This window comes from Fringilla coelebs (assembly GCF_963513975.1).
Source record: "Fringilla coelebs genome assembly, chromosome: 1".
NCBI classification, from domain to species: Eukaryota; Metazoa; Chordata; class Aves; order Passeriformes; family Fringillidae; genus Fringilla; species Fringilla coelebs.
This window is the reverse complement of record NC_140028.1, coordinates 62,956,935-62,980,046: the sequence shown is the minus strand read 5'-3', so window position 1 is coordinate 62,980,046 and position 23,112 is coordinate 62,956,935. Positions and strand designations below refer to the sequence as shown.

At 38.9% G+C, this 23,112-nt stretch overlaps 1 protein-coding gene across 1 annotated transcript in view; it reads left to right on the top strand.

Annotated features, from left to right (window-relative positions):
• GABBR2 (gamma-aminobutyric acid type B receptor subunit 2) overlaps window positions 1–23,112 on the top strand; it is a gene marked incomplete at both ends in the record, with an annotated part of 450,697 nt that overhangs the window by 408,481 nt on the left and 19,104 nt on the right. Inside the window, 2 exons of the mRNA XM_084216671.1 lie at window positions 5,961–6,071; window positions 17,826–18,050. Coding sequence (XP_084072797.1) covers window positions 5,961–6,071; window positions 17,826–18,050 — 336 coding nt within the window. The remainder of the gene's footprint in view (window positions 1–5,960; window positions 6,072–17,825; window positions 18,051–23,112) is intronic.

The following is a 23,112-nucleotide window of genomic DNA, read 5'->3' as shown; positions in this document are numbered from 1 at the left end:
TACATACACAGAAAAATTTCATTATCCAGTCACTAGATATGCAACTGGGGCAACATTCTCTGAGGAAATAATATGATGTAAAATTTCTACTGAAGCGATAGCTGAGCACAGAGTGGGAAGACTCAGTCACAGTTGTTTGAAACTCTCCATGATTCAAGAGAATTTTGCATTTTCTCTTTTATTTCCTAGTCTTTGATTGTTTGCAAGCATCACAGAGGTTTCTTGACTCAGTTTAAACTATTATTCTGCATTTATGTTAATGCAATTAAATGAAACTGCTTGGATTAGGAGATGATATTAATAAAAATAGCAAGAAATCTCTGGGAACCTTTTGCCTCTCAGAAAAACAGTTTCATTTAAACAAAAATGAACCATCACAACAGGAAAATAAAACTCATTAAGTAAAGTGATGTTATAAATAATGTTGATGGGGGGTTTTCTCTGCAAATAAATGTATGGACAAATTCATGATACAAGAGTTTATAAATAGCTCTTCTGGCATTTTTTCATCTTTAAATCAGACTAATTTACAGTATGTATGCTGAGTGATTTATGGAATTATTTGTACAAGAGGCAGATGGGGACCTTAAAAGAAGTTTTCTTTTAAATATATTGCAGGATGATATCACTGTGTCTGTATTATCAAACCTTGTTTTTTTGGGATAATAGGAATTACAGCGGCTATCTCTAAAACATCTGGGGGAGGAGGGGAGGTTTCCTGTTTTTATTCAGTCCCATTCTCTTGGAAATTTAGGCCTGGATTCTGTATATGTAACAAGCTGAGGGATGAAAAATAGCAACATCAATATCCTTGAAGCCCCCAAACATATCAGTACATTTTCCTTGGCTTACATGGTACATCTTTATTCTTTAGAAATCAAATTGAGAAAAGGAATTAATAAAAACAGGGGATCTTCATGCTGGTATTCCAGCAAGTGTCATTTTCTTGTGTCATGATTGCAAGCTAACCATTACTGAATTACTGTCTCATACTGAAATACCACTTGGAATGAAGATTTTTTAGGAGTTACAATACAAATATATATATTGCTATATTGGGTTGTGGGAATAGTTTAATTTTTGAACTATTTGTGAAGCCAGACAATGCCTAAAGCCCAGTCCTTTGACTCAGGTGGGCTGGTGAACTGGATTTCAGTATAACAAGAAAATGAATGATGCAAAAAATACCCTTTAATCGCCTTGGATAACCTAAAGAAATCCTTTAGTTCATGTAAAAGAGGCAAGGGGTGTGTATTCAGATCTGTGTAAGAAAGCTTGTGTCCTGAAACACTGCATACCTCATCTTTCAACCAGAATGTTACAGAAATGTCCAAACTTCTCAATTCACATTGGAGGGAAATTAAATTGGTCACTGGACTGCAAGAATTCAGTAATAGTTTTGTGCTTAGCTAAAATACTCTGTGACATAAAATGGAATGCATAATGCAACCCAAACCTGAGCTCAGGTATCAACAAAGACAAACAAGGTTGCCCATTATTCTAGGTTGCCTACCAAATTTTTAGTTGGAAGACATTCCAACTGAGCTACCCTAGCTTAGTATTGCCATTCCTATTTTGCATTAATAGAAAGTATGACTGCACAAAGTAAAAAATACATGAAACAAAAGGGATCCATTTCCTGGAAAATCTCTTCTTCATGTCACTGTTCGCATCATCTGTTTTGCTCTAAAAATACCTACAAATTATTAAGTAATCAAAAAGTTGACAGTGTCTGATCCTTCTCTTTTCATCAGTAATTAAGAGCCTGGCTCTCAATTTCACACTGCGTGCTCAAACTGTTTGAATCCTTTTATGAAGCACCTTTACAGAATTCAGAGTTTAAACCAACTATAATTATCCTTGGGAGGAAAGGAAAAAAAATGAATTTTAGAAGTAAGAACGATCTTCTAATTTAGCAAAGTCTGAGTTTTAAATCAAGGAATCACATGTGAGCTCCATATGACTGCTAAATGTGCCAAATTAAAGATGCCAGAGATCTCTAATTCACACTGCAAACTAGCTGTAGTATACAGTCACTATGCCAGTTCAATTGAAGCCAGTTAGAGGGAAGATAAAACAGAGTGGGATGGTATATGAAGGCCACTTTAACAGTGTGACAGGAGAGTATGATCCTGCATTTTCCTCTACCTTTAATAAGTCAAAGGTAGATTAGTTATCATACAAATATCTGCCTTTTCCTGAGGGATTTTGGCTAGTATAATAACCACTAAGAAATTGCACTTATAGATTTAAAAATTAAAAAAAAACAAACAAACAAATTACCCTGATGGTCCCTGATAATTTTAAGCTTTACTTCTCACTCTGCCAGTTCCCACCTAGGATATCACACATCTGTTATGACAAGGACCTGCCAGCCCTCCCAGAAGACTGAAGAGCAAAGAAAATGGAAAGGCAACGGAACTACAGAATTGACTAATAATAGTTTAAACACACACACACAGGGGACATCAGCATTCTGTGGGTAATCTGTTTACTGGTTTGGGTTGCTTTCTAGACCTAGAAGATCTCATGTAAAACAAGCATTTTTTACTGGTGATGATACACAACTCTTGTATGAAGTGAACAGATTAAACTATTTATGTTCAACTGCTGAAAGCACTCCAGAAATGCATGTCAATGTCAGAAACCTTATTAGGTTTCAGAAGAGGTAGGAAAGCTTCAGCCTAATCACAAGATAGGAGGTCTTCAGGCTTTTGAGAATGACATCTGAAGGGCATTGAGATTGTTTTCTATAAAAGGAAAGGGCAAATTTCCAGTACATATATAATCACTGGTAGCATTTATGTTGTCATCCTCTCTAAAGCAATAACAAAGTGCACAAATGGTGGATGATTAGAGAGGTCAGTCAAGTGCCCCATTCAGCTGTAATTGTAGAGTTTTCAAAAATTCTTTTGACATCAGAAAATATCATATGTTTTTTTAACCCTGCTTTTTGCTATGATTAGTTAATTCATGCAAAATCAGTGAAGAAACAGAATGGCAAATTAAAAGCAGTAGAATACAAATGTCATTTTGCAGTAGGGGTATGTAACCAACAAAATCTGTTCACTTTAAAATTACTGCTACCTGCCAACATTTAACCCCACATGCACAGGACCTCAGCAAATTTTCGTTTAAAAAATTTACCACCTTGCAGGTCTCAAAAGTCTTTTGAAAGAAGTGCTTCCCCATGTACACTTTTGCTGCAATCAATAATCTCTCTTTCTCTGGTCTACCTAGAGCACTTCACAAGATTTTCCTATCTCACAATGAAAACCTAAACACACTGTTTTACTTAATTAACATCGATCTTGAACTATCATGCCTCATAAAATCTGACAATCTTCCTACTAAGGAAATGATGCTTATTCTCTAATAGTATTTGAAAATAAATTATGTTTTCCACTTCATCATTTTTGTGCCTGGATCTTAAAAGAGAGGTTTTGAGTAATAAATGGACATAGACTTTCCAGTTTTGAAGTAAATTTTAATTAGAGAATATATAAATTGTATAAAAATATATAAACATATAATCTGCCACAAACCAAACAGGAGTTGTCGTTTCATTAATATTCCTCAAAATAGGGAAATATTCCAATTACTTATAGTTACTTAAAAGTGGAGGAATCCTTCAGTCCAGGTGTGATTGGAGTTTTCAATCCACGAACAAGGAAAACAAACGGCATGACATCGTCCATCACACCAGGTGAAAGTCCTCATTATTGATACACTTTCTTGCTTCAGAAAAGCAGGAAACTGAAATAGAAGAAATACCTGGCAGGAGGGATGTGGAACTGGGAAAGCGAAGTCCTCTGTTGACTCACCAGTGTGAAGGAAAAAAAAAAAATGAGAAGGCTCTGATGATGAAAACCTTAAATTTTATGTCACTTCTGTAATTCCAGACCATGAGAGTTGGAGCTTTTGGCAGGTTAAAAAAATTTCTCTGTAGTACAGTCCTGCTGACACATCAGTTACACATTCAGAGCTCAGTGTGAATGATTTGTCCTGTGAACTTTATTACATAATAGAAAAAAATGATGTTAAACGTATTAGGCTGTAACTTTGACATGAAAATGTGCTTTGAGTGCACTTAAATTTTAGCATTGGGCTTTTGTCATTGATCAGGGAGAAGGAGGTAGTTCAGCTGATCCCCAGACAAACATTTGTAGGTTCTTAAATGTTGTGATGACACTTAATGTTCGCAGTCATTTCAGTTCTTCAGCTAATGGCTGTTTGCCTGCCATCAACAACCATTAGGATGGAGTCATAAGCTCTTTGGGAGACTTAATATTGCTGCCTTGTTTTTTATCTTCTTTTATTTTAGGACACTTTTTTTTCCAAGAGCTTTATTTTTCCATTTAGGGTTTCTACAGAAGTTCAGGGTAGGAAAGGGTTTTAAATGTTAATGTCTTGACTACTGGAGGCTTTGCAAAGAAAATTGTGGATAGTTTCATTGTGCAGTGCATCGTAGCACAAGGTTTTTTGGTTTTTCTCACTTTTTTTACAGTGCATGAGGTCAGGGGAAATGCCTCACATACAAAAACACCAGTAGAAGAAAGTGAACTGAAGATTTTTACTGTGACCACTGCAATACATAGCAGAAGTCATACCTCAGCAGAGGAAGCAAAAATAACCTTTAGGAAATTATTCAGATCTCCCCAAAGTTCTTCCATGTACAATTCTACTTTTCAGTTAGTGAAAACATTATTTTTCCTTATATAATAATTATTATATTTCTGCATGGGACATTTTACATGTGTTATTCATAAAAAAGGAAAATTGAAAAGCCCACTGGGACAGCCAGGTACAGAAAGCTACATCTGGGTTGATCTTAGTTTGGCTGAAGCTCAAATGCATTCTTTCAAAGTAGAAAGGAAAAAATAGCTTTCAGTATTTCAGCATTTTCTGTAAACACAGCAGACTGTAGGTACATGCATCTCACAACAGGAGTGCTCTGCAGTATGTAACTAAAACAAGTTCTCTTAGAATCATATACAAGATTCTTTTGTTCTTTAACAACATACACCATTAACAAGCAGCCCAGCAGTTTGACCAGACCCTAATATCTATTCTAATTGCATACAGCATAGTAGCTAGTAAACCATTTCTCTGTGGGTCAACTGTTATTTCCCGTGTGTGTTTAAAAAAAAAAAGTGAGTGGATCAAGGGGCGGTTCTTGCAGATTTCTCTGAGTCTTTGTTATTGCTTCTGCTTCATACAAACACTTCTGATAGTCTGCAAGTCCTCATGATTCTGCAATATTATACAATCTCCTTTTCAAAATAAATGGAAAACTGCAAAGCTTCCAGCAATATTTCATTTTGCACAGTCAGTCGCTGGTTCTAAAAGACATTTCATTGGGGGTTTTTCATTTGTTTTGTTGTGGGGAGTTTTTGTTGGTTTGGGTTTGTTTTCTGTTTTTTTAGGGTTTTTTTTGATGATTTATGATCTCACCCAAGCTACTGCTACAGTTTAGATAGTCTTTGATTAGCTCATGGTTATCAATGAAAAACCACCTGAAACACAACAATGTTTCATACATTGTTCATCAGCCATTTGCCAGTGACACAAGGACTGCAGGTGAAAAGAAAGAGAAATGTCAATACATTATTTTTCACGCTTGTGCTTTCAAGCTGTTTGCCTTATAGAAGAAGTAGATGTCCTAGAGCTGATAAATATGACTGACACCGTTAAATATAGAGTGCCTTCAGATATTTTCTTTCAGGTTTGCAGTAGATGTGACCTCAGCAGTTAGTAGCTATCAAGCAGCTGTTTCCTCAGATCCTTGCTTTTCACTGCACTTCTCCGCAGGTTCACGGGTCTGCTGTCACCACAAGTTACTCTTAAGTTGTCCACTCTGTATCCTACACATCCTCAATCTAATGAAACAGAGCTAAGTACCACTGAGGTGTGAAGCAAAGGAAATCTGAGCCCGAATATTTCCCCTTTTGTTTTTGCAGCCGGACCCTGCGGGCAGAGATATCTCCATCCGACCCATCCTGGAGCACTGCGAAAACACCCACATGACCATTTGGCTTGGGATTGTCTATGCTTACAAAGGGCTGCTGATGGTAAGCAAGCACAGCTTCTTCTGCACAGCACTGACTTCCAGCTGCTGTTTGCTGATAGGCATGAACTGAATTATATTTGCTTTCCTGATGACTGGGAGTGAGTGAAAACTGCCTTGAGTGCAACTTCTATAATCAGATCTGTTCTAGTGTTCATTAGACAGTAATATGTGGATATATGCATGTGCAAAATAAATAAGACATCAGTAGCATTTAAGCAGAATATTATGGATATGCCACAAACTTAGAAATTCGGTACTGAAAAGATGGGTCTATAAATGAGACAACTTTGTAAATAAAGAAGTCAAATCATCCAAATTCCTGAAGGTTCTCCAAAAATGTTGTCCAAGATGTTTGCCTCTTAGTTGCTAGTGTATTTTAAGAATAGTCATGAGATAGAAGATTAATCTGGGACCTGAATCAAAATAAACCTTTTGTCACTGAGGTCCATCTCCATAAAAAAATTTAGTAACTAAAAAAGACGCCAGGAACCAGGGACCCTGAGGCTTGATAGTTAAAAAAAAAAAAAGAGTCTGTGTAGGTGACCATTAATGATTAAAAGCTCCTGAGCCTGAAGGTTTTGAAAACATCTGATATGGACAGCACTGACCAGCAGAACACCTATCTAGAGTTGAGCCCCATCTGGATCCTGAGCCTGACAGACATTAGTCTACACTGCCTGAAGGGGTCAATCTGTTCTGTGCATTTGGAGCGTGCTGGTTCATTAGGACACCAGGGAAGGACTGGATCAGCTGCTTCCACTTGGCATGGTTGGTGCTGCTGCCCAGAGGGGGCTCCTGGTGCCTGGTTCCCTCTCCCCTGTGAATGACTGCTCTGACGAGCCCTGCTGCTTTTCATGCTGCTTTTTCAGGCTGAAAAGTCTTTAAATATCTAATATGAGGTTCAGCAGGGAGGAATGAGAAGTTTTGTTTCTGTAAATTCTAAACAGTTGTTTTGTGGTCAGACCACTCTGCTAGGGTGAACCTTTCGGCAAGGAGGCACCAGCATCAAGGGTTTCCAGGGGAGAGCTCAGATCCTTGAGCTACTAGCCAAAGGAAATCCTTCTCAGCTTTCTATTTAATAAAGAAAAACAAATTTTTAAAAGGCAATGTTAGGTGTAGATGCCTCCTTTTCAGAGAATGTCAAATCTTTCAATCTCTCAAAAGGGATCAGGAATTAGTAGAGATTCCACACCTCAGCATGTCTTTCTGTTTGATCAGCTCTGGATGCACATTAACCTTGGCATGTAGCACCAGCATCAAGGAATTTGTGTCCTGAAGTTGGGAGCTGTAACAATGACCAGCACTGGGGTCACAGTAAAATTCAAACAACTGGCAGGGTTTTTTTGGTTTTTTAAAATAACTTCATCAATGTTTTCTGTTAAAATATTTCAAATATACATTTTCTGGCAACATTCTTTGAGCTTTCAAGTTTGAATGGTGTTAGTAGTCAAACTGCTTGGGTTCTCACTAGTCCTTTGCCCTAGATTGTTTTGTCAGCACATATATTAGAGCATTATCTACAAGATATGTGACTCTTTTAAGTCTGGAAGTGCCATTTGCAAACTTACTTTGCAAATGCCACTTCATTATTAAACAATACCATGTGCATATATGTGCATATATGCAAATGTAAAATACTCAATTCACTATTGAATTTCTTGGTTTGTGGTGTATCTGTAATATTCAGCTTAAGTGCTACTAATATCTCATTTATTTTATGTATGCCATTTCTCACTAATTTCAGACACACAGTGTTTCACCACCAGTGAAATACACACTTTTTATTACTCCAGTGCCCTCTTAACACACAAATTGCTACATATTAAAAAGGAAAATACTCATCTGAATCATTTAAATAATTGCTATGATGAGTGAATGAGTGATATGAGGACAACAGAATTGATGCATTTTATCTCATCACTAAAGACATTCTGTACACCACATATACTTTGCCTTCAGAACAAAAAAACAGAACCTCTCCTGTTACTGTATCATTTTATGAAGGTTTAGCTAATACAAAAGTCTGTGATTTTAAATAATAAAACACATATCTAATTTAACATGCTGTTAACATGCTAAAGATCAAGTTTTGCTAATTACAGCACAATGCAATATTTAAGGTGAAGTGGCTTTACTTGGCCCAAAATTATTTACTGTGACCTCTTGTCTCAAAATGGGAATATTAAAAATGGGGTTAATCTAAAAAAGTTCCTTTCTTTTTTGTCTTGAAGTAAAACCAGTTCTGTTTATTCAGATATCTTAAATGCACTGATGCAGTGGATGAATCACTCAGGGTAGGGCAGAGCACAGAAGGGCAGGAAAGGGCAGGGAAGGGAAGGAACAGCAAAATAAGGGAAGGCATTACTTAACAGGATATACTGGTTCCCTCTTCATTAATGTTAGCAAACTCTAAAAGTCAGATTCACAATTCTTCTACTGCCTCTGAAGGGATGTGAGGAAATGCTTACTCTGCATGAAGGCTTCTCAGTGATTAGATTCAGATTCCTCAAGTGACTACAGAATAACAGGAAAATTACCATCCTAAATTTTGCCTTTACCATGTTATTAATCTTCTTAATAACCAGTGTATTTGTCTTCTCCAGTTCCTCCATACCTAGAGAATTTACTGTTTTCTCCCATCTCAGCTACTGAGAAACAGGCTTCTGAGGCAAAACTATATTTTGAGCTGGACTGTTGCTCTCTGTATGAAATCCTATTTTCATCCTGTGTTAATTGAGGGGGTTTTGAGCTGTAACTAATAATAGTGACCGCTTCTCATACACTGTTTTTAATGTGTTGTCCTTAGCCAACCTTGCCAAGAATGAAAATATCAGTATTTCATGACTGAGATAGGAAAAAAATAATGCATATTCATCATGGGACTTGATAAATGTCACTAAGAATAAGAAATTTATTTTCTTCTAACTATTCATATTCCAACATTTCACTATAGTTGATATACTGTTCAACATAACTCTGTAATTGATTTAGAAGCCAAAGAAAATATTAAATCAACTAAAATAGATCCTTGGGATAATGTTCAATCTTAATTTAAAGTCTGAATGAATCCTCTGCTTCCTAAGGCTCTCTAATTACTAAGCTGAATTGGTCTTAGTTCCAAGCCTTGAATTTTGGTGGGTCTTGCATATATGTTATCCCTCTTGCTCTAAAATTACCTGATGTCCTTATTTCTGGGCAAAAGTCCTTCCATTCAGCCAAATTTCTGTGATTTCTCTAAAAATCTTTCTGTGAGTTGTCTAACATCCTTACCCTCTGCTTCCTCTGCATCATTTTCAGCCATGTTATTATCTCCTTCAAGTCAATGTACATATCTGGGACAGCTTAAGTTGGAATTATTTTAAAACTATCTTCTTTTTTTTTTAGTAGCTTCTCATTAATAGTTATATGTTGAGATCCATCACATAGATATCAATCAGTTTAAAGTTGTTGTATTGATTTTATAGTGTTCAGTATTTAAATAATGATACTGTGCAGTATTAAGACAAACACTACTGGGAAGTCCATGTGTCCTGCATGAATGAACCTTTATTCAGTCTTGCAAACTCGTTTAAAAAAATAATAGCAATTCAATTATATAGCTATCCCTTTTTTTTTTTACCCCCCCACTTACTGGCTGAGTTCATGTGTCAGCCACTTCATTAATTTGCTTAGGATAGAAATTATGGTAATAGCTCTGTAATCACTGGGGGTGTTCCACTCTGTCTTTTCCCATATGGCCTCTTTGTATCTTAAGTGGAGCTTTGCCAGAATTCCAATAAATATCAACACTTAAGCCCAGCAGTCCAGACAACTTCTAAATCAATTCTTAAAACTACTGTGTGTAAGTTACGAGATCTCTGTGATTACAGCAGCTTGTCTTGACAGAGTTTTCAAGAGCTCTCTCTTACTGCTGGAATAAGCTGCACTTCACTGCTTTGGCAAGATGTGAATGGACTCTTCCCTCTCTATGTAAATGTAGGACAAAACCCCTTGTTAAGCATTTCTTATCATGCATCATTGCTATTGAATTTGTCATCTCCCAAGGAATGAATCGTTATTATGATTCATTTTTCTCCATTTACATGTCTATAAATCCTTATTAATTCTGTAAATGCTGATAGCCATTCCTTTGCTACTATACATTTAACTTACCTTTTCACTATCTCTATTTTAGATCTTTGATTCATAGTCATTATTATGAATTTCCTCTTTTTAACTTTTGTTACATTCTGCCCAGTCTTCGGCCAATTGTATTGCTTGTTTGTTTTACATTCCACACCAACCAAAACAATTTTTAATGTAAGAATAGCTTTTTTACATATGTGCAACTTAGGACATATCATTTACAGCCCATACACAAACATCTTTCCATTGCTCTTTGTAAATATACCTGTTGCTACCCCTTCTCCCTCTCCAATGGGTTCCTTTGCTTTGTTGGCTAATAAATAAGCATTACTTTTCCATTTTTTTCATGCACTCAGAAGTAGATTTACAAAAAAGGAGTTAGGTACCACGGTTGGGTTCCAGTCAGTGCCCTGCAGCCAGGTCTTCAGCCAGAACTTGGTGTTCTTGCTTCAGTGGGCAGGAGGGAAAGCAGATGCTGGTTCTGTGACAGGAACCAGTTCACAAATATCCAGCAGAAAACTTGGTCACTGCCAGCATTTAGGTACCTGCAGGTGGTACTGAGGGATGGTCTGGCTGTCCTTGCTGAATGTTGGATGTAGCTTCTCACTGCTGCTCCAGGAGTTTGAGCCCTCTGGATGTGTTGAGCCCAGGAGCTGGGTATGAACAGTACAGCTGAGGGTGCAACACATCCTCCTCCTTTTATTATTTTACTCTTATTTTATATTTACTCAGTGAAAGCTGGATGTAAAGAAATTTTTTTTTGTCACTAAGGAAAGGGAAGCAGTGGAGCAGCTGACACAGCCAGTTTGATCAGCCTTTGTCCTTAAAAAGTTCCGGAACCAGACTGGATAAAAGTATGAACATCCTGGACTGAACTCACATCTGGGCCTGCTTTTTGAGCAGGAGGTGGCACTAAATTATTTCCTCAAGTCCCTCCCAATTATCTTATGAGATTATATGAACCATATTATGAATTACTTTATAAAATTAATAAATTCTATGTGTAGAAAAATTGAATCATTTTCAGATTATGGTAAAATTCCCCATTGTTTTCTGATAATACTTTGATCTTTAACACTATTTGCATTCTTTTAAATTCCCTTCATGATCAAAAAGAGAACTCAGAAGAAGGACTGACCTCCTTATCAATTAACTTGCATGATTCCAACTCATATATATGGTGGGACCCATCTGTCCCACCTTACAGTATTTAGAGAGGAAGTTTTGTGGTGGAGGAAAGTAATTTATAGTGCTACCAGATATTTATTATTTATTCAATAAAACATGGACAGCATTTTAGCATCCAAAGCCACATTTCCATACGGTTTTGTTGGATAAATTTTTCCCTAATATGACCATAAGGGAACTTCAAATATATTTTTGAAATGTTGCAGATAGTGCAGTATTCCCTTACATGTCTCTCGGCGCCAGTTTTTGTATAGCAGAAATTGATTTAAACTGTAGCACACACTGGCTTTTAGCAGAGGTGCTTCACCTCTTTCCAGAGCTGTGATTGTGATGATCTTATGCCAGAGACAATAGAAAGCTGTTCCAAATGGATATTTGCTAATGACCAGTTGAGTAGTTGTTTCAATTGAGTTACTATTATAGTTTCATGACTAAGCAGAATTTTCATGGAAAAAAATTAAATATACTCTGAATGAAAAGAGGGGGAAATATTTTATTGACCTGTTGATTTGGGAGGGTGGAGTATAAAGTGAAATCTGGAAGCTTTTTAGTGTTCACAGCTTTGTGCAGCTGCTTTTCTGTCTTGCACAGGGAATAAAGGGTTTTGCCAAGACCTTTAAGAAGAAAGTCCTTCAGCTGAGTAGCTGAATATGCATATCTTGCAATTAAAATCAATATTTAGCTCTTGTCCTAATGCTCAATAGAAACGTTAGGCTTCCCTTTAGTTATGTCTACCCAGAGCAGCTCTGTGAAAATTAACTAAGTACACAGCTGACTCATGGCAGACCAGGGGAGTGAGCCATGGTTTAACATCAGATTGTACTGTCAGTGAAGGTAAGAGACCTACAGGGGAATAGTTTGTCTTTCAGTTTTCTAACCTTACTTATTGTACAGGTAATTTTAAAAAAAGAAAGTTTTTTTTCTATGCATCTTAGCTGCTTAGTATTTTGTACTGCACAATTCTCTGGTGGAAACATGAAAATCAACTCTTTTTTTTTTTTTAATTTAAAAATATCTGCAGTCATTTCACTGAAACAAAAATGTGCTTGTGTCTGTGATGGTCTGGATTTAATGAATGAACCTGAATAGAGAAACACACAAGTCAAGTTTCACAGTTACTTCAGGCTGAAAGTCTTTACAGGTCAGAGTCCAGAATTCCCTTGGCTTAAGGGGGCCAGGAGGGAAATCTCACAGTAATCTAGCTAGAAGAAACAAAACCAAAACAAACAAAAATCTCCAGATGTAAAATCTTTGAAGAAAAGGCTGGCTTTAATTCTTTTATGTGGCACATAGCAGGGCTACAATCCACAAGTGAACAGGGGCTGTTCTACTACAACACAGCAATTAGCTGCAAAGCTGCAGCCTAGTCCGGTATATAATCTTTCCCAAACCCTATCCCCTAGTTATTGGCAAGCATGACTTCTGACAAGACTGGAGATATTTCCTCTGGTATTTCTCTGCTCTTGTCATATATCTTTAGTGTCATTTTCTCTCTTTCTTTCCTAATACTGTTCATAACCTAAGCTGGCATGACTTTGAAATGAAACATTTAAAAAATGGTTTAAGGGCAGTACAGGGCAATGGAGGTGAATAAATAATTTCTTTCCTGTCATGTGGCAGTCTGTGCAATCCAATAGCAAATTAGGCACTTGGTTGCATCAATATATGTTGTGGATCCAAGCAATTGTTACTGTGTACTTCTCATGAATTCAGTAATTCTCATGAACAAGATTTAAAATTAACTAGCTGGTAGAGTTCTAAAAAACAGTGTTAAGTGTTTTCCAATACTTCAGTTACAAACATTTATATTATATTCCCACGTATGAAAATTCGGTCAGTACAAGATTTTTTAAAACTAAAGTTTGCCTGTTGAATCTAAACACTAGTATAATACTCTCCATATGCCTGTTACACCTCTAACATTTTAACACAGATTCCTTTTATTCTATCTTTAATCCCAGTGATACAATGTCTTCAGATACTGTTTTCTCCAAATTTATACAGTGGTTTTCTCACTGTAGGCTTTCTCACTGTAGCCTTTTTAGGTGCACTGACAACACAGCCTAAACCTACCACACCAAAAGCTGCAAAGGTAATACTCTAAATCAGTGCGAAATGAAGCTGCCTACCCTCAAACAAAAGATGAAACAAACCAATCTTATCCTGCCTGTACAGCTGCCCACACCTTCTGAAAAAATCCAAACCAATATTTTATGGCACTTTCTACAGCAAGAAGATGTGTGTGTTAGACCACCAAAATTGAAGAAGGCTTTATATTTATTAATAACAGTGTAGGCAGCCTTCCTATCTGCATTCTCAGTGTCATTGGTTGAGATCCAAAAAGGACTAAAATTAGGCCATTAGCCTTGACAGCAGGCTGAGGTGTCCTTAAATTTTAGGTGACAGCTTTCTACTGGGGCATGTGTAGCCCTGAGTTATTCAAACTCCTTTGGAGATGCGTGGGGTCCGTCAGCAGCCTCAGGATGGGAGCTGTAACCGGTGTAAAGCCGTGGGGACAGACGTGTCCTGCACCTCTCTGCACCCAGCCCTGGAGCACTGCTAGGAGCTGCCTGCCTCCATCCCAATGTGCAGTTATGCACACCTTCCCTAAGGACTGTTTGATCAAAATTCTCAGCCGAGATCAGCACTACCATCCCACGCAAGTGCCCAATTCATTAAGACAGTCACTCTCCCCTTACATAAAATCCAGCGGCTCCAAAAGAGCTTTGAGAGCTCCCTCTGAAGCCAGACTCTGCTCTGGGGTTAGGGAGCGCATCTCAGGCAAAATTTGGAAATGTGATCTCCAAACAAGAAGCGACACAGCGGTCATCACCAGCATCATTGCCTTAAATGAAGATGGCTGCTGATGTACTTTGTGTGGGCCCAAGCCAGCAGACAGTCTGGAGAAGCCTCCACCAGCTTGAGCCCTCTAGGAGCAATAGGAGGAGAGACAGCTGCATTGCAAATCCCATCAGGCAGCCTAAAAATATCAAATAGTCCTTAAATTCCACAGCAGCCTCAAGAATTAGGTCCCCCCCAGGCATAATTTGAAATGTAATTTTATTATCTGGCAAGATGAATGTTTAAAGTTTAGGTACCAGGAGAAAAGAGGAGCTGAACTAGGTACTGTGAGTCTGTGTTTTTAACTGTAGCTCCCAAGTCTCTTATTCAAAAGTTGTCAAGGAATAACAGGAATCTGGACCTTTCACTAGCAATGTCTGCATTCCATTCCTCAACCAAGCCATTTTACAGGATTTTACCAAGGGATTTACAGGATTTCTACAGTTATAAAACTGGATCTTTCATGTGTGCATATTGTCTGAGCCTTGGGAAGGGGTAAAATAGGAAGGGCAGGTGGAGGAAAAGCAAAGCATGAAGTTCCCTCAGGAAGGCTTTATCTCAGAGCAGAAATCTACCAGCCCCAGAGAGCCCTGCAGGCATCTGTACCCAGCAAACAAAGAGCACCTCTGCAACCACCACTGCCCTGGCAGCAGGATGCAGAAAACTCTCAGCTTTTATCCGTGTTTGAGTCTCAAAGATGAGCTGTGACTTCTAGAAAAGATCTCTCTTCCTGAGGCAAGCATTTTACCCAAAATGCTAATAAAAATTAAAAACAATGCTCCTAGATTTATAGTGCCTCATTCTGAGGAAACCCACTTGCTGCAAGAGCCTCTCCCTTCCTTTAGTTATCATATAAATAAATATATATATGTATCTTCCTTTCATCCAAAAGATATTTAACCATTTTCCATGCTGTTCTCAATTATAAATGAGGATGGGCTAAACTGTAACCCCCCACAACACTCTTCAAACGATCTTTTTTCCATTATAATTGATCTTTTAGATCATTTTATAACCACCTCAGCTATAAATTCATACCCATTATTTGTAATAAGTGCTGGCCTCATGTAAGTATGTTGGCTGTTTTCCCAGAATAGTCCTTTTGGAATGGAATCTGTTCATACTGGGGGAAGTGGAGGAGAGTGAGGGATGACCTACAACCCTAAAAATCTTATTAATAATTAACCATAGTATGAGAAGATAGAAATGTTCTCCATAGTTAATCAGCATCTCATCCCTTTAAAAATGTGATGTAGAAATTCATACAAGGATTCCTTCTACCCTTCAAAACAGCTCAGCCCAGACTAAACTGTTTGTCAGTTCAGGGCTGGCAAAATGTCAATTTGCAGCAGAACTGAGTAGTGCAGCACCAAGAGTGCAGGGAGTGGAGAATAGGCAACCCCTGAGAAGGTGAGGTTTGGGGGGAACAGGTTTGTGCCCTGAAAAAAGGTACCACCACTGTGTGTCCCCCCATGCACCCAGGTGAATACAGTGACAATATGCTTCCTCAGAGCCTGAAAAGGAGTCTGTGCATTCCTGCTCTGCCTGTGCCCAGTGCCAGACCCCACAGACCGCTGTTGAAGAGAATACCTTGTTTACCAGAGGGGCTCTGAAATGTACCAGAGGATGAGCTGTTGCTCTGGCACAAAGCTTGATAAGGGGCTCACTCACCTCAGCTGCCCTGTCTGAATGGCTGAGACCCCTTGCTGACCCAGGTAGCTGTCCACGGACGCCTTAAGAGCATCCCCTTCCCATGCTCTGCCTGCAGCAGCCCCTACTGCTCTTCCTGCAATCCTTAGGAAAGGCCAATGGCAATGTATCTTGATAGGGATTGCAGCAGCAACAGCAGCAGTGGAAAGTGGGTGAGCAAATGGTTCTACACCTCTTGCCTGGACTGGGAATCCCCTGCAGCCTGCCACACTCCATGGGCTGAGAGTAGGTGCCTAATCTGCCAGCTCTGCTCGTGAACACGCGGCAGGGTGAGGTGTGCTGTAGGCAAGAGAATGAACTAAGCCAGCAGACAGGCTCAGGGAGGGCAGGGCTGGGAGCTCAGCAGCACGTCCAGGTTGGAAGTGCCTGGATGGTAGGTGGCTGCAGCCTGCAGTGCCTGTGCTAGTGCAAAGTAGCTGAGTGGTTGGCTTGGTTGCCATTGTTATTGGAGATTAAAACTAGGCAAATAATCAAGGAAACTTGCATTACTAGCATCCTGGTGTTACTACTTGGATTGAAACCCAAGCCTGTAGAGCAAACATCAATCTGCCATTTCTCTAATCTCTTTTGCTTGTCTGGCAACCAAATACTGTTCTTCCAGTCCAGGTTATTTGATGTAGGGAATATCAAATTTGGCATAGGAAAAAAAAACAAACAGAAGAATAGAAGGTAAACTATACTAGATAACTGCAATTAATCCCCCAAATGGCATCACCCTTAACCTCCAATTTCCTGGATTGCACATAAATTGAAGTTGTAGAAAGGAGAATATAATCTCCATGACATGGCAATGGACAAATGTGATGGTCGGGGGAGGGGGAGGCTACTAAGGTCAATGGGAATGCACGATTGTGCTTTCTCCTTCTTGTCTGTCCCTGCACTGTGATCAGAAAAAAAGCTAGAAAACATAGAAACCACGTCCTGGACCTTAGTGATAGCTCCTCTCTCTGTCCTTACCTTCCATGCAATACCATCTGCTGTCTGTCGTGTTTCCCAAGGCACCTTACACTCCTACAGGGCTCTGCTGAGACTGTAGGCTGGGTTACCTTACAACATCTTCAGTTCATTTAGGCTTTTACTGCATTGCCAGAACTCCTCTGAGGAAGGCACGAAGAAGAAAATAACTGTCTGCAGCAGTTCATGTTGCAGAAAAATCCAATTAAATTTCAAGGGGTGGAGATGGCTTCCTTCCACTAAAGGCTTTCCCCTGCTGAATTGCAAAAGCATATTGCAAATAACAAAGGGGCTAAAACTTAAAAATACACCAAAGGAAAAAGGCAAACAAAAAATTGCCACAAGACTATTTTATGCCAGAAATCATTAGACAACTGCAATTGAAAGGCCATTACCAACTCCCACTATAATAAAAGACATTATAATTGTAATCTGAACAACTCGGGTGACACTTTCTGCATGGTATATTTATCCCTCATGGGACACATCTTGGCACTGCTTCTTATTAATGTGGTGATAATCATGTAATGAATGGCTAGATTGATAAGAGTATATTGAGAACAGCTGCTAAAAATAGCTAAAAAAACAATGCACATTATATCTTTACTGGAATCCTTGAAAAGAAACAGGAAGGACAGTCTTTAGAAACTATTTAAAATCTAAAATAAAGACGATCATAGCATTTAGAAAAAATTGTTCCAGTCAGGACTAATTTTAAGTTTCGCATTTTTCTTGTTAGAGCAGGAATCTGTCCTAGTGAGCAAAACAAATCACATAGGTAATTAGATATTGAGGAAAAGGTAGGTGTATATCTCTGAGTTGTAATATCTCCTATATTTGTCAAGTTGAAAAACATACCTGTTTTAAATTAGTGCTTTTTCTGGATGACAGCAAATTCCTCTTAAAACTCTCATTTCTCCTTCTTTTACCATTCCAGCTGTTTGGGTGTTTCCTGGCCTGGGAGACACGCAATGTCAGCATTCCTGCTTTGAACGACAGCAAGTACATCGGAATGAGCGTGTACAACGTGGGGATAATGTGCATTATCGGCGCTGCTGTTTCCTTCCTTACTCGGGACCAGCCCAATGTGCAGTTCTGCATCGTTGCTTTAGTCATTATATTCTGCAGCACCATCACTCTCTGCCTTGTGTTTGTACCTAAGGTAGGTGAATTTGTTTTGCGTGGATCTGGATGTTTTCCTGCTGTTTTGTACTTATGATTAATATGTAGGTATTTATCACCTTTCCAAGTGCCTTTCCATGTGTATGAATCCTTAACCAGCCCATCCATAAATGCTTCTCTCTGGACCCTGAAGGAAAAACAAAGCTTCATGGCATTTTGGAGAAGGTGTGAATACATGAGCTAATAATGCCTACGTTTTCACTGAAATTGTGACTGGGGAAACAAGAGTTGTTTTCTGTAGTTTCAGTGGAATAGTCTCTATTTCCAACTTTCAGGAAATTTTTGGAAAGAGTGGAGATGTAAGTGGAGATTCAGGGGAGACAGGTCCTGTTATCTACTCTGACAGGTTTCTTCCCTTCCCTCTTATTTTTGGTGATCAGTTATAGGTACCAAAGAAATGGCATAAAGCTGTCTCTGGGGAGTTATAGGTTAGACATTAGGAAAAGGTTCTTCCAAGAGGGTGATTGGGAACTGGAAAGGGATATCCAGGGAAGTGGTAACAGCACCAGCCTGGCATAGTTCAAGAAGCATTTGAACAATGTTCTTGGGCACTTGGTGTGATCCTTGGGCTGCTCCTGTGCAGGGCCAGGAGCTGCCCTTCAGTGATCCCAATGGGTCCCTTCCCAGGATATTCAAAGATTCTTACGTACTCTAAATAAGATAGTCAAGATCTCTGTTTCTATACCTACAAAAATAGTAAAATCTTTATGTTCACTAGCATGATAAGAGATCAATTGTGTTAAAACCTCTAAGTATTCATTTCTGGTGGACCAATAGGCTTTGTCAGTACCTCAGAGGAAAACTGTATGTATGCTGCAAATGCTGACTCTGAAGTTATATTTATTAATGGGTATTTTAAAGGATTAAGTGAGGCACAGACTGGGAGACACATGCTTTCATTTCCTTATGCTCTTTTGGGCTCTGGGGGCAGGTTCATTGTGCCTTGTTGGAAGAATTGAGAAGATACTTACAAAGGGCTGGAACTTGATCAGTTCCCTTGCTGAGTTAAGCTTTAGACATGAATATGACAGATTTTCAATGAAGGAAAAACTGGTTTTTACGTAAGCTTACATAGCAAAGCCTAAAGTACTAAGGAATGCATTCCATGTTATGAAGTAAAATGTTCAACTGTATTCAAGTGGCTTGTGTAGACATAGCTTATTACCCCAAATTAGATGCATATGCAGTTGGATGTCTGAAAAATGTGCAAGGCAAAATGTAGGTCTTTTTGCCTCTAGAATCTGTGTTTAGATTTTTAAAGTGAGTATTTATAAGAGGCTCTTTATTGGACCACATTTGATCAATGTATTGAGCAAATTGTAGACAGTAGATTCTGGTGCTAAGTGGCATCCCATCTACTGGGAAACCAAGAACTATCTGTGCAAAAGAAGCAAGAGAAACAAGCTAATAAACTTATCTCAAAGTGCAACCAGGGAAAGAATTTAAAGGCACAGACTAGAGATAAAAGCTGATTTGTGATCTGCAAAAAAAAGCAAAGTAATTCATTCTCCAGGACTGACTAAACAGGATGTTTTTGCAAGTTTTGCATTTCACTTCTCAAATGTTAAAAAGCCATACAGACATGTACAGTCATACTTTTGTTCTGGATCTTAGGGAAGAATCATAACTTTGTTCTAAATTGAGGGAACATTCACAAACAACATGAGTGTACTTTGAAACACTACAAGATTTAAGTGGGTAAGCCATATGAAAATGCATATTAAAACTCCTATGCCAAAAATACCTCCAAAGAATGTCAGAACTCTCTTCAAAGAGAATTATTAATGCTATCCATGCCCTTTGCCCCTTTGCTTTCATGCTCCCTTGCCCATCCTTCTCTTGTCACAGGCTGTGAAATTACTTTTCTGATTCCTTTTTTAACCCCTTCCTCTGATCTTCTTTTAAAACCCAATTACCTCACCCTCATTTTTCATCCATTCTTTTTTTACTCAAAATACAAACATGAACCATAGCCCCCTAGCATGAAGTCCCTAACCTTTTTCCATCTCCTGTCAGGTTTCCAAATGCTTAGCTATTTAGCAATAAAATTCATCACTGGATAAGGTACAAAAAAAGATGTTGAAGCAGGGGCTGGAATGCAGCACTTCCAAAGCCCATGGGAGTGTTTTCACAGCTGGAGAGTTCATCTTGCACTCATAGATATTGTTCTACATCTCCTCTGGCTGTGCTGTGCCACAGCTGGCGAGCACTTTCCCCTCAGCCTGCTCAGGTTGCACAACAACTCCTCTGGACACCGCAGATTATATCCAACACTACCTAGTTTGTACATCTAGGAAAGATGTTTAGTGTGAGACAGGCACAAAATCTCTCCCCTCAAGCAATTCTATTGTAAATTTTAGTACAATCTTGGTGACTTAGGTATAGTTCTGGTGAATACTAAAGCCTCATCGAGCGCAGGGGATGATAATGAAGACCTGGAAGACTGCACTTCTCCCTTTATTAAACTGACCAGACAGATGCAGGCAGTAATGTGGTTCTGAGCCAGGTGAGTGCCACTACTTCTCTGCTGTACTGAGTAAAGTGCTTTCCTTTTAACTAATCTTCAGCAGTCTCCTGGGTCAACAGTGCTGAAATTCAATTTTACCCCACAACCCTTTTAAGTACGCAACTACTCAACAACATAGACACGCTAAGGAATGAAACATGACATTCTCCCCTTCCTTCTTGTCAGCTCTACTAATCTCATTTACTTATAACATGGCAATTACTATCCTTCTCCAGTTGAATGTCCACTTCGTCCATTGCCATTTTGTTCAGTACCAAGTGCCTCAGAAAAAAACATGAGGAAAATCCCATAGCAGAATAAGAGATATCAGAAGAAAAAATGCTCATTACCCTCTCCATGTCATGATACAAGTGTTGAGAGCATTGTACTGCATCAGACTTACATTAACTGTACACATTCTTGTTAACCAATCAAAAGCTTTCCAAACACTGTTAAAACTGTTATAGATTTCTGCATTCAAAGGTATCCTGTAGAAGTTATCTGCAGAATTCAAACACCTGTTATGTATATTTTTCCTGTTAGAGATTAACTGCAATGCCTAATTATCTTTTTAAGGACCAAGATATCAATAGTACTTTTCAGCATACTCTTCACTTCTTTAAAAGAACAAATCCTAATATGCATTCTCTCTTCATGAAGTAGTTGTCACAAACTTATCCATGTTTATGATGCTTTCATGTCCTTCCATTTTTCTACACCATCCATTTTGAGACAGAACAATGGGCTCATTTGCAGTTGCCCAGCAAGTGCATATCATTTCTGGCTGCAATGGCACTAACACATTAATTCTGATCCAGTTTCCTGCAGAGCAGCAAGGCAAAATCAGATCTAGGGATTAAAACATCCCTTTTCTGTGTTAGTAGCATTTTATGCCTATTTGCAATTGGCTCTGTGGATATTCAATGTTGACCCTTTGTGAAAATTGAAACTGCACAGAAATAAGACAGCAGGATAAAAGTTCCACTGACTATATGGTAGAAAAAGAAAATTTAAAGCTCATCTAACCTCATTCTTCATACAGCATGAGCCAACAATGTTGCCCATGAACTTTTTAATCTAGTCCGTACCATGTGAATGAATTCATTAAACCATGTCCCTGTTGCAAAACACCCAATTTTTAGCTATAAACTCCCAGGTGAAGATGATTCAATGAGAATACTTCTATCTTATATTCAGTTTGAACTTAGACCACATCAAATTGCAGAACTTTTATCTTGTAACACTTCTGCCTGCTGCTTTAAGAAGCTTTGTAATTACCATTCTTCACATTTAGCTTCATTTTCATGTAGTTTTTGGTCTGGGACTTAGACACATCAGTCATTACAGCCATCCTAATTTGAAACAAAGAATTGTGAGAGTGAAGACACTTCCCTCTAGGAAGGCTCAGCTACAGCAAGATACCCAGAGCAGCTGGGCCTTGGTTATTTCTTGATAAATAATTCCCAACTCTGAGTATCTCTACCAGCATTTGAGCACATTCACAATAAGAGAAGTTGTTTCTGATCTTTAAGTGAAAACTTGGGGTTTTCAGCTTGTGTCTCCCTCCCTTTCACTGCAGATCATTGAGAAGAGTCTGGCTCCATCCTCTTTACTCTCTTCCATCATATATTGAATGCACATGAATAATGTCCTACCCCCACATTGTCTTCCATCTCAGGGCTAAATAATCAGTTTCTGCTTCTATCATAAGGGCTGGGACCTTCTTTAGCATCTCTGTGGCCCTTCTCTGGGCTTTCTCTCTCGTGTTCTGGGCAGCCCAAACCTGGACACAACACCCCAGGAGTGCTCTCAGCCAGGCTGAGTAGAAATGAAGGATCACCTCCGCTGGCCCAGGGTACTGTTGGCTCATGTTCCACCACAGTTTCCAGTGCCTTTACTGGAAAGGTTCTTTCAGTCAAACAGCCCTCATGCTCTTTGGGTAGGTGCTTAGGGTTTATTTCTCCTCAAGGGCAAGACTTTGTACTTCCCTTTGCCCAGCTTTAGGAGATCCTTGTTGGCCCAGACCCATTTTCTTCCAGACTGAGGAGCAGCGTTAGTGACTGGCTACCACAGTCCTCTGAATCTGTCAGTTCAGCCCAATTTGAATCCACTTCAGTGGTTCCTTGCCCAGTCACTTCATCAGTTTAACTCTGAGGATGCTCTGGGAGACAGTGTTAAATCTTTGCTTAAGTCAAGAAAAATAACTCTCTACCCTCATCTACCAGCCCAGACACCGCACTGAAGACAGCTATAAATCAGGTTGTTCAGGCAGGATTTCTCTTTCATAAATCAACCATGAATGCTTCTAATCACATTCTTGCTCTTAATATGTTTGGAAATGGTTCCCCAGAGGATTCACTGCAGCATCCCCCTGGACTGAGGTGAAGGTGGCAAGGAGGCATTTCCCCAAATTCTTCTGTCACATCTCCTGAACTCAGATGTGACATTTACTTTCTTCTAATCCTCAAAAACTGCTCAAAACCAGCATCATCTTCCAAAAGCAACTGAGAGTGGTCTCATGATGACATGGACCAGT